At 50.1% G+C, this 11,936-nt stretch overlaps 5 protein-coding genes across 5 annotated transcripts; 3 read left to right on the forward strand and 2 right to left on the reverse strand.

Annotated features, from left to right (window-relative positions):
• Nucleotides 1-189: 189 nt before the first annotated feature.
• On the forward strand, nt 190-982 carry AA0111_g7584 (hypothetical protein; the record flags this gene model as incomplete). Its single annotated transcript, XM_028653936.1, has 3 exons — nt 190-197; nt 257-881; nt 935-982. The coding sequence occupies 3 exons, from the start codon at nt 190-192 to the stop codon at nt 980-982; spliced, it is 681 nt and encodes a 226-aa protein (XP_028504984.1).
• Nucleotides 983-3,012: 2,030 nt separating this feature from the next.
• On the forward strand, nt 3,013-4,932 carry AA0111_g7585 (hypothetical protein; the record flags this gene model as incomplete). The annotated part of the gene is made up of 1 exon (XM_028653937.1): nt 3,013-4,932. One exon carries the CDS (start codon nt 3,013-3,015, stop codon nt 4,930-4,932), a length of 1,920 nt encoding a protein of 639 aa, XP_028504985.1.
• Nucleotides 4,933-5,265: 333 nt separating this feature from the next.
• AA0111_g7586 (hypothetical protein) lies at nt 5,266-6,342 on the reverse strand (the record flags this gene model as incomplete). Its single annotated transcript, XM_028653938.1, has 1 exon — nt 5,266-6,342. The coding sequence occupies one exon, from the start codon at nt 6,340-6,342 to the stop codon at nt 5,266-5,268; it is 1,077 nt and encodes a 358-aa protein (XP_028504982.1).
• Nucleotides 6,343-8,336: 1,994 nt separating this feature from the next.
• On the forward strand, nt 8,337-10,949 carry AA0111_g7587 (hypothetical protein; the record flags this gene model as incomplete). Its single annotated transcript, XM_028653939.1, has 5 exons — nt 8,337-8,711; nt 8,763-9,440; nt 9,494-9,775; nt 9,825-10,088; nt 10,143-10,949. 5 exons carry the CDS (start codon nt 8,337-8,339, stop codon nt 10,947-10,949), a joined length of 2,406 nt encoding a protein of 801 aa, XP_028504983.1.
• A 245-nt stretch (nt 10,950-11,194) lies between these two features.
• Nucleotides 11,195-11,905, reverse strand: AA0111_g7588 (hypothetical protein; the record flags this gene model as incomplete). The annotated part of the gene is made up of 1 exon (XM_028653940.1): nt 11,195-11,905. The coding sequence occupies one exon, from the start codon at nt 11,903-11,905 to the stop codon at nt 11,195-11,197; it is 711 nt and encodes a 236-aa protein (XP_028504990.1).
• Between the last annotated feature and the right edge of the window lie 31 nt (nt 11,906-11,936).

Consider the following 11,936-nt stretch of genomic DNA (forward strand, 5'->3'; position numbering starts at 1 on the left):
ACCGCCAACGCCCCAGCACACGCCCCTCCTGCTTGCGCATCCACCACCTGCGTCACTTGCTTGTTTATCTTAGCTCGGCCTGTCTGTTTTAGGTTTTCGGGCGTCTGGGGGGAATACCACTTCGGCTGTGGGCAATCAGGCGCAACACTTGGTCATTTCTTTCCGCCATCACCACCTAGTCTCCTCGACATGGGCATGTATGTCTTATTCCCAATCCGTACACCCGAAAACATAGCCATGCTAATTGGCACTCTAGCTGGGACTCTCTCACCGGACGCAAGTCCAAGGACACGGCATCCGCCTCGCCCCAAAATTCCGACTTTGTGAAAGAAGACACTTTCCAGCCCACACCCTTCGATCCCAACACGGCCATCCAAAATCCTTCAGAATTTCTCCTCGACCCCTCGCAACTACATCCTCTCGCAGGCCTCAACCAAGACACTCTCGACTACCTGTCACTAGAAGATTCCGTCTTATCCGACCTGCCTGGCGCACAATCCGCCTTGCCTTCCCGCGGCTGGTCAGACGACTTATGTTACGGCACAGGTGTATCATACCTCTCTGCGCTGACTATTGGAGGAGCATGGGGGCTTGCTGAAGGACTACAAAAGAACCCGCCTAGCATGGCGCCACGGTTGCGAATCAACGGTGTGCTCAACGCGATAACACGACGAGGGCCTTTCTTGGGAAACAGCGCGGGTGTGATTGCCATGGTGTACAACGGCATGAACAGCACTATTGGGTACTACCGGGGCAAGCACGATATGAGCAACAGCGTGGTGGCGGGAGCTTTGAGCGGTGCGCTGTTCAAGAGCACAAGAGGGACAAGGCAGATGGCTATTAGCTCAGGAATCTGCGCCTCTGTAGCAGGAGGATGGGCGGTACGTCGCACCATAATCTGCTCTTATAAAGTAAAAAGCTGACAGCCTACCAGATAACACGAAAAGTCTTCTTCGAACCTGACCTAAAATCAGTCGATTAAACTCCTAAACCAGAAGCGATTGCCCCGAGCAAATGGATCTCTCACAAAATGCTGCCTCACCGAGCCTTATTCCAAAAAACAGGCATGCAGCCATCTTTTCTCAACTTCTACTACGTTCGACGTTTGTCCAGCATTTACACGAGTGCGATCTTAGCGTATCTTCCTCTACACCCTCATCACCACTCTGCGGGCTCTGCCCAACTTGTACAATAAGGCTGGCGTTCATCATATGGAAGAAAGACCCGGTTGCTATGAAGGCTTTAGAAAAAGGTTTATGGTGTCGGGTTGTTCAGTTCCTTTCACCCTAGGGTGGGCTGGAACGGCTAGGCTGTGTGCTGTGTATTGTGTATGTATGTATGTAAAGACGAAGTGATGGAATGGATTGGAGATTAAGTAATGATATATCTGATCAAACACCAAGGGCGAGATATGCATGCAGAATACTTGAGCTCTGCGAAAACGGGAATCTTCTTGTCACTCTGCATTTGTACACGTTTGAGAAGAGTCGCACCCTACAAGCGGCTTCATACGCCCTCCGCTCAGGTCGTGAGATACTTGATCTAGTGGGTGTACGTGGTTTCAATAAGAATACTAGAATTCGTCTTCAGACCAAGAATCCCAGCGTAGCTTACTCCATCTGGCAAGGAGACGCCATACTCACTTTCGACGTGGTCTTCGCTGTCTTCGCTTCCTTCTTCGCTATCTTGTTCTTGTTTGTTGTTGTCGTAACTTCTGTCTATCCACATGTTCAAAGCTGGAAATGTCTACATCGTCGGAATCTTCACTGTTGTTGTCGTCGTCTTCCTCTGAAGCCAAGAGCTAGTTCTGTTTAGGGTCGTTAATCTGGCTCGTTCTCGTCCCGATAATGGCAGTCAGTATCCTCGATTACAGAGCACATGGAAGTAAATTCGTCAGTCAAGGCAGCGTATAGCACGCAAGGCCAACGAGAATCTACCGAGTCTACCGAATTTGATAGCATCCTCTTTCTTATTCGAATCAGGATTCTTGATTGCTTCATTGAGCTCTCTTTCCACCTCTTCCTTGATAGACAATGCTCATCCGTATGGGTCGTATGGGCGGGAGTATTGGTAATATATGCGCACGCGACGTGCTTCTCATTCAAAATCTTCCAGAAAAGGTCGGAGTGTATCGAACACTCGTGGTCAAGTATTTAGTCTGATGGTGCCCTGTTCCGCCCCGGTTCCAGGGTTTACAATGAATTTCGCCGAGGGATCTCCCATGCGGATCATCTCCGCTTCTGAGCGTGCTTGCGGATCAAATGGTTTCATGGTCGATCCAGCCAGACACAGGCAGATTTCGATGTCGAAGTACTGGCTCAAGAAGCAGGGCGTTGGTAAAGGTGGCTTGATGTATTGCGCTTGCGCCACGGACGCAAGCACCCTGTTCAAGGGAGAAACTGAACACCTCTCTGCTGGCACAGATCGGTAGCATAGAAGACTACAACGCTGTTAAGCTTAGCTGGGTTTCTTGCTAGAAGCTAACGTAGACTGCAATAGAGGACATATTAATTCTATGCCTGTTTAGGGTTTTCCGTGTATGCCTCACAAAGTGCCCAGCCAACACGCACGAGCGCGTCCCTAGCGCGTCCCCGGAACAACTGGACACATGCGCGTCCCTCAATCAATCAAAGTACACCGTCGCTTGTGCGCACCTTCGTATATTTCACCGACACGCGCGATAGTGACTCCTGGCGCTACGGTTACCGGAAGTGATTCGACCTGTAGCTTCTGTTTGATCGGCAATGGGTCTTGCCTTGGCAGATGGGTCACTGCCGTTACATCCCTCACTGGAGAGGTGTCCTGAGCGTCGACATGGCGGTTTCATGAACGACATACTCTCTGGTAGCACTACCACAACTGACATCTTTTCTTTTGCCATTACATGATACCTTAGTTGGAATACTTCGCAATATCACCTACTCGGCGGTGCTGTTTGCTTCTTTTTTTGCGACATCATTTCTCCAACTGTATTCTCCATGAGAGAGTATAAGTCGCAGCATTCATCTCACAATGCGTAGGATCAAAGTCCCCCGCGGGACCCCATATCGCCGGCCTATGTCGAAGCAACACAAACGGTCCCTGGTATATGCGCTTCTTTCGGCTGTCGCGTTCGGCGGGTATTACTGGTTGTACGCGCAGCCCATCGATGTATTCGCCGTTCCGTTTAGAGAGCACGAAGCATACATGCACGACGGATCAAGTCTCGCCTTCCTCAAATCAGAGCAATCCTATGATTGGCGGGAAGCACCCTTCGTGAACAAGATCGCATCCTATATACCGCTACCGACGACCGCTCCGCACAAACTCCCTCGAGTCCAGTCCGAGCACTTTCCCGAGACGAGTTCGCAAAGAAAACAGAGAGAGAAACGCAGAGTCGCCGTACGGGACGAATTCAAGCATAGCTGGGACAGCTATAGGGAATTTGCTTGGGCACAAGATGAGCTTCGGCCAGTCACAGCGGAGGGTGAAGAGTCGTTTGGCGGCTGGGGTGCCACTCTGGTCGATTCACTAGACACGCTCTGGATCATGGGCCTCAGAGACGAATTTGATGAGGCCGTGGAGGCTGTCGCAGCCATTGACTTTGGTAAGACCAACCTTACCACTGTGAGCGTCTTCGAGACGACCATCAGATACCTGGGTGGGCTGTTGAGTGCATACGACATGAGCGGCAAGCCGATCTTGCTTAAGAAAGCGATACAACTCGGAGAGATGCTGTATCGTGCATTTGACACAACCAACAACACACCTCTTGGCTGGCTGCATGTAGAGAACACCAAGGCGATAGGGAGGATGGCCTTTACTGCCGAGAGCAACATCTGCTTTGCCTGTCTTGGAAGCTTGACCATGGAGTTTACGCGTCTTGCCCAGGTCACGTCAGAGCCAAAATATTACGATGCAGTCGCGAGGATCACTACCATGATGGACCACGCGCAAGACAATACTAGGCTACCTGGTCTGTGGCCAACTATGGTGAACGCCGCGAAAGAAGAATTCAACCAATCACGCTTTTTTTCGATCGGTGCGCTTGCCGACAGCACGTACGAATACTTCCCCAAGATGCATGCGTTGCTCGGCGGCGTGGAACCTGCGTATGAGAAGATGTACCGAGATTCAGCTGAAATGATTGACGCGTACATGCTTTTCCGGCCCATGGTGCCTGACAGCGCTCACGGAGAAGACCTACTGCTGTGTGGGGATGTTTTCACCCACGGCGAAGATGCCAGACTAGATCCAACTATGCAGCACCTGACATGCTTCATTGGCGGCATGTTTGGCTTAGCAGGTCGTCTCTTCTCTGATCCTGACCACGTGGATCTCGGTGCGAAGCTCACCAAGGGGTGTATTTACGCCTACTCCGCCACACCCACGGGTATTATGCCAGAAACATTCGATATCGTGCCCTGCGATTCTCGTAAATCTTGTCCCTGGAACCAAACGGCTTGGGAAGTGGGTGCAATGCATCACTACAGCAGCAAGTATGTTGCTCATTTCAACGATGCAGTAGAAAAGTACAAGATCCCACCTGGCTTCACCAACATCCGCGACAAACGGTACCTGCTCAGACCCGAAGCCATCGAGTCTGTCTTCATCATGTATCGCATCACTGGTGACCGTCAATATCTGGACAACGCATGGGACATGTTCACTAGCATTGTTGCTGCAACTCGAACGCCTTACGCGAACGGACAAGTCAGAGACGTTACGTTTGTAGCATCGAAAGCCCCAGGCCGAGGTTACAAGTCTGTCCCAGGTGTAGGTGATGTACCATACACGCACGAAGACAATATCGAGAACAAGATGGAAAGCTTCTGGACAGCGGAAACACTGAAGTATTTTTATCTCATCTTCAGTACACCAGATATGATCAGCTTAGACGACTGGGTGTTCAATACGGAGGCGCATCCCTTTAGGCGGCCGAAGTCGAGATAAGAACAGGCTAAGCATGACGTTGAAGCCAATAGTTGAGCACAAAGAACGAGATGAGTAAGGTCACATTGCTATTAGTATTGTCATCTTATATGATACCCGGCACGGACGAAGAAACGCGTCACTATCGCTATTGCTTTTTGGGTAGCATAGCCGGAACATTGCATTGATTGGCGTTGTAATGGAAGCTCAGACGGGGTTTTTTTTTATGAAGTTCTGGCACCACCGTGGGAAATAGGTAGCCTGCTTTCACTTTTTATTGTGGCTCTCCGTACTATCCATTCTGTTTGATCTCTCGGCCGACTCTTCTAGTCAAGGTCACGCACTGGGACGAGCCTATGCGTCTGACAAATAGCCACCGGCAATCGATATCATCATACGCTTACTACGATGCGCATCCTCGGCTTCATCATCCTCGCAATCTGCCAGTCTTTTGGTTTGCTTGCCCTTCTCATCCGCGATAAAAGTTGTCACTACTGGCTTATTTTGCACAACACTCTCTGGCGTCGTCCCAATGACCGTCTCAAAGACGACCTGGAAAGACGCCGGCTTGACGAAACGCGAGTCTACAAGCCGATCCCACTCCTGCGCTACGCACTTGAACTTATAACTGGTGCTCAACCGTGTGTTAACATGTATCTGCATCCTCGAAACGGCCAGTAAGATCGGATTCTGGTACGAAGACATCTGCGGATGATCCTTTAGCATGCCTTTTATAGCACTCCAAGCTTCGTGATAGATGCGAGTCCGAGTATTCGTATACTTTCCCTCAAGCCCGAGGTGCCACTCGCTATCTCTCCAGACGGGCCAGTAGTCTCGCACTGCACTTGGATTTCCATTGCGCAAACGCTCAAGAAAACCGGATACTGGATATGCATCGCGCTCCGTACGCACACCAGTTGGAGGTGGGATGCGGGTGGGGGTGTCCAAAGAAACGCCATGAACCAGTGTGAGCCCGGAGTCTTTCCACGCTCGGTCGAACGCCGGTTTTACGATTTCGTCGTGCCAGATCTTGAGGAACTGCTTGTCGAGGTAAGGAACCATGGAAGCGTTTGGAAAGATGAGGAAGAGATGGGGGTTCATGCCAATATCTTCTGACATATTGTCTCCTTCTGAGGTGGGTGTGTATGTGCTTCCAAAAAGCAGCGCACGCTGGACATTTCTCTGCGTCACATCGTGACCCTGTGAAGTTAAATATTGAGCGATGCGATACGCGTCAGCCTCGCCTATCGGGTTTACGGACCTGCGATTCAGGTTATTTGAAATCCAAGGGGTTTGCTCCCATGTCAAACGCTTTGCGAATGCAAGTGATGTTGGGATGCAGAAAGAGAGCTCGCTGTGACACTGTTCTTCTTTGGCGACGACGGAGAGGGTAGCTAGGCCGTTGATATCGCGCTCGTGCGTGATGGACATAGTGATGTTGAGTAGGAGCAGGAGAAAGAAGGTAACGAGAGGGATCTGGGATTATATGTGCGAAGAGGGATTCGTAACTTGGTTGGAATATATTCAGTCATTGGATTATTGTGGGCGTATATGTCTCATGGGTAAAGACAGTGAAAGCTCAGGGAGATATCACTATTGACAACGCACGCATTGAGACATTGGAAAAACTGAATGAAAGCTTCGAGACTGTTTCGCCCAAGCATAGTAGTAGATAGACTCGAGCAGTTTGCCCACGATACTTAGCGCACTACAATGCTCTACTGATCAACAAAGATGGAGTTAAGCTGATACATTTCTGTAGCACTGTCGCAACAGTACCTGGGTTGTCAAAGCATTCCAAAAGAACTCCAGTCTGAATCCCGGGCCTAGATTAACGAGACTTCAAACATAGCAACACCAAAGAAATGCCGTGTTTGTGGACTTGTTGAATTGTACGCGACCCCAAGTCATACATCATTGACATGGTGGATGTGACGAACGTGACAGATCTGATGAGGAAGACTACGAATGCCTCTCGTCATATCACGATAGCTGCAACCGTTTGCTCTTGTAACGTAGAGATATACTCTACAACACAGATTTCCACTTATACACGATAAGAGATCAATCTCCATAGAAGACAAGCTCATAAAATCTCTTAGGATATTATGAAAATTGGTGTTTGTAATGCTCCCTTTCCCACATTTCCTGTAGCTTTTGTCATGGCATTACAAGTGTGCACCCGTTCCTTGCAGACGTCTTGGTACATGCAGCTGGGTTCTCAATATAGACTGTATGCCACTGCATCAAAAAATTGGTTTTGATTCTGTCTTCTAGCCATCCAATGTTTAAAAGTAGTGCCTCTCACTCAACATGAGTCATGCTGTCAGACGCCAAGCTGTCAGCATAACGTCAGCACAGATTTTAGAACTGAGTATAAGGCCACCTAACCCCTTGCGCAAGTACACTTCGTCTCTCCTACACTCACTGGAAAACCCTAACCTTTATGTCGACATTGTCAACACATGTGTGCTGTGTCGTTGGGGAAGCACAATAACAGGACCTCGGAAGACCGGCAGCCTATCTTTCCCCACCGAGGTGCTACTGCGGCCTTAACCACGTTGCTCGACGAAATGAGCTACGACTCCGCTGCTCGCAAAAACGCCGCCCACTTGCGTATGCCTCAACTCACGAAGGGGTCCATCTTGTTGTAGACAAGCTTGACCAAGACGGCGCCACCAACTTGGCAACGCTTATCGTCGCGCGCTCAAGAACATCGCTATACACCCGGCGCCCCAATCGCACGAGATGGACAACTTCCGTAATAATATCGCTGATGGATTCTCATAGAGTGCAGTACGGTTCGGCGACATCAAGTCTGGCCGCGATTGGTTTGCCGCGCGGTCATAGCACGGCAAACCCTTCACCCGGGTGCATTCGAAATCGTGTCTGCGAATGATGCCATCTAGTTTGATCGCACCAGCATTCGCTTCTCATGGATCGCCACCATGCTGTGCTCACAATTGACTATAGATAATTCCTTTCAGAGAGCCATCTCCGACACGGGACAGTACAGCCCTTGTTCTATTCGTTGCCTCTCGCCCGCGGCATGATTGTAGACTCCAATCTTGATGTGCCGGATGTTCTAGATCCCAGTTGATGCGAGAAGAGCAGGTGATAAGGTCCATAGGTCGCACAATCAGTTGGACTCTCGCCCCACCAACGTCGTGCCGCATGGCCCTTGGATACTGTTTTGATTCCGGCTGCTTTCTTGTATAGCACACCTGCCTTTTTAAACTTAGGAACTGCTTCCATACGGCTTTTTGGAACAGGGGCCTTATCTGGCGTGCTATTGCGCGCAACCTAGCTGCGATCACACATGGTTGGACGACGATAACGCATTTGCACTAGAAGCATCATATGTATATTTTAGAAACGCCGCTCTATCCTCGAAGTGAGAATCAAACGATCTACCACGCGCAACTATGGCTGCAAATCCTCTTGGTGATGTGTTGATTCTCGGCCAGCCCGATGCGGTTGGGGGCACAGCGATCAGTCCTCCCAGCCACGAAGCGATCAACGCCTTCAGCGACGAGAAGCATCGCCTTGCTGTCAATGACGGAGAAGTCGAAAAGAAGGTTGCCCTGGAGCCCGAGATCAAGGCAGTCCTTCCCGAATACGATGCGTCCGAGCAAGAGAAGGACGACAATGGTGAAGACCATATCATCGTTACTGGCGCTGACGCAGCTGCTCACCTACTGCCCCTGAGAGATGACTTCGTACCTGCGGTGACCTTTCGAAGTATCTTCTTGGCCTCTATTCTGTCCGCGTTCCAAGCCGTTGTATATCAGATCTACCAGGTACGTCTACAGTCCTGATACATGGATCGCAGAGGCTAACATGTACTCTAGTTCAAGCCCACCCTGATCACCATCCAAGGAACCTTCATCGTCCTTATGGCCTATTTTCTCGGTAGAGGATGGGTCAAGCTGCTACCACGTGGAGATAAATTCGAGGCTCGGTGGAGAGAAAAGGGCGGAGTTGGCAAGACACCCCTATGGATCACGATAATGTCGTTTTTCAACTACGGAGAGTGGAATCTGAAGGAGCACGCCATCACGTCAATCACTGCAACCTCTGCGTCGATCGCAGCTCCTAGCAGTCAAGTCTTCGCGGCATCCGACCTCTTCTACGACATGCCTCTGAGTCCCATCACTGTTATCTTCAGCACCATCTCTATTGGACTCTTCGGCTATGGTATCTGTGGTATAATGCGTCCTATCTGTGTTTGGCACGTTGATTCAGTTTACTGGAGTAGTCTTCCCACGGTGAAGGTGCTCCAGGGTCTCCATTGGCAGACTGTCAAGGACTCCAAGCCACTCCGGTGGTTCTGGATCGCATTCTCTGGCATGTTTGTCTACGAGTTCTTCCCTGCTTACATATTCCCATGGCTGAACTCCGTATCGATCCCTTGTCTGGCTGCTATGCATGCGACTGGGTCCAAGGCAGCTATACTAACCAACCTCTTCGGTGGAGCTACCAATAATGAGGGTCTAGGCTGGTTCAGCATCTCGTTCGATTGGCAATACGTGAGTAATCCCTCTCCACAATTTGTACTTTACAAATTCTGACCCCCATCTAGATCACCTCCTTTCAATCATCACTCCCGCTCAAGTTCCAGCTGCATCAGACAGCCGGATTCATAGTCTGCTTCTTCGTCATGCTTGGTATCTACTACGGTAATGCCTGGGGTTCAAGGAGTCTTCCTTTCATGTCGACACGTCTCTTGACCCAGGATGGCAAACAGTATCCAAGCGAAAGCGTCTTCATTGATGGCATTCTCGATGAGAAAGCCTTGCTACAATACGGTCTACCGAGAATTACGGGTACTTTTGCCTATGCCATGTTCATGGCTAATGCTGCAGTGAGTTTTCTACCTCTAACATACACAATCGGGTGCTGATCTCCCTTAGATTGGCGCATTGGTTGCTCATACTGTTCTCTTCTGGGGTGGCGATACAGTCAGAGCGTTCAAGGATGCTAAGAAAGGAAAGTTTGATGATCCCCACCACGCGCACATGGCCAAGCACTACAAGGATGCGCCGCAATGGTGGTATCTTGTTGTACTCCTTGTTAGCTTCGTGCTGGGCCTTGTCGTTGTGATCAAAGAGAACGTTACCCTCCCAGTTTGGGCTTATGTTATTGCACTGGCAATGGGGACAATCATTTCGCCATTCGTAAGTTTCTACCCGAAGCATGTTGATCGATGATGTTGGCTGACTAGAGATCAGAGTACCTTGCTCTATGCTCGCTTTGGTAACGGTATTGCAACCAACAACTTGTCCAAAGTCATTGCTGGACTGATCCTGCCTGGACGCCCGATTGGAAACATGTACTTCGCAGCGTGGTCGCATAACGTCATCAACAGTGCTGTCCAGCTCAGTATGGATCTGAAATTGGGCGAATATCTCAAGATCCCTCCTCGCGTCATGTTCATGACCCAAATCTACGGCACTGTTTTGGGTGGATTCATCAACTACGCCGTCATGATCTCAATCGTCACAGGCAACAAACACCTCCTAGCTGACACCGACGGCAACGCATCGTGGAGCGGCGCAACCATCCAGTCGTACAACACCAACGCCTCGACCTGGGCGCTCGCCGCCTACCTATACAAGCAAGGAAAGACTTACTCCATTGTGCCCCTGGGTCTTGTCATTGGCGCCGCTATCGTCCTCGCGCACCGTATTTTAGTCCGATTCGTCCCGCGTATCGGTAACTTTTCCCTCCGCGAGATCAACTTTCCTCAGTTCATTCAATTCGCCGGTTACATTCCGTACAACCAAAGTCAGACGTGCGTGATTCTTAGCTGGACAATTGTCGGCTTCTTCACCCAATTCTACCTTCGCAATTACCGCCCGCGCATCTTCAGGGACTACTCCTACCTGATCGCAGGTGCCTTCGATGGCGCAAGTCTGACTTGCTTGTTCATTCTGTCATTTGCTGTCTTTGGTGCTGGAGGGCCTGCGATTCCGTTCCCACAATGGTGGGGTAATAACAGCGCTGGAAACTATGATTTGTGTCCTGTAGCGGAATGAAAGGCGAAATTGTTTTGGCTGCACACCCTGATGGAGAGTCAGAGCCAGAGGTTTACAATGTACTGTCGCTTTGAATGCAATATAAAGTATGCCCCATATCACTGTTTCTTCTGAAGTTCTGCATCATTCTTTCACTCGTGATATATTCTTGAGCAATATATGGTTCGCAAGCTATGTCATGATGTCTTCAAGTATTTACATCAACCCAAGTGCCGTCACGGTTCCGTACCTAGTAATCCTCTCGTCTACCATGGTACAGGCGCGCCATCATATCGATAGAATTTCCCACTGTCCGACTCCTTGAGCCCAGCCACCACATCCAACATACTCTCCACGCTAACCTTGGCCTCGATCATCGCACCCTTTCCACCCATTCTCGTCTTCACCCAACCAGGATCCATGCAAATGACCTTGATCCCGTTCGCCTTCAAATCTTTCGCTTGGTGCAATGTCAACATATTCAACGCCGCCTTACTCATGCTGTAGGTACAACATTTCGTCACGTCTGTCGCAACCGTCAAGCTACCTAATCCCGAGCTCATGTTCAGGACGGTCGCGCCTCTCGCTAGGGACTTTCTCAGGCTCTCGACGATTTTGGCAGGGCCCAGAACGTTGGTCTGCATGTGCTCGTTTAGACTCTTTGGGTCAAGAGTCAAGCTTGTATCGGTGCTCGTTGCGTTGATCCCAGCGACATTAAAGAGGAAATCCAGGCTAGCACCGGTTTTGGTGAGGATCTCTGCGACGCGAAACTCGATACTGGAGAGAGAATCGAGGGAGCTGACATCGCATTCGATGATGTGGATGTTTGAGTTGTTGTTCAGGCTTTCTAGTTCCGAGATGTCGCCTGATTTGGAGCGGACGCCTGCGATAATGGTGTTTGATGGTTTTGCAGCGAGCTGGCGCACGAATTCCAGGCCGATGCCCCGGTTGGCCCCCGTCAGAAAGTAAGTTGCCATTTTGGGTGGTCTTCTTGAACGGGATCGTACG

Source organism: Alternaria arborescens (assembly GCF_004154835.1).
Source record: "Alternaria arborescens strain FERA 675 chromosome Unknown contig_17, whole genome shotgun sequence".
Taxonomy (NCBI): Eukaryota; Fungi; Ascomycota; class Dothideomycetes; order Pleosporales; family Pleosporaceae; genus Alternaria; species Alternaria arborescens.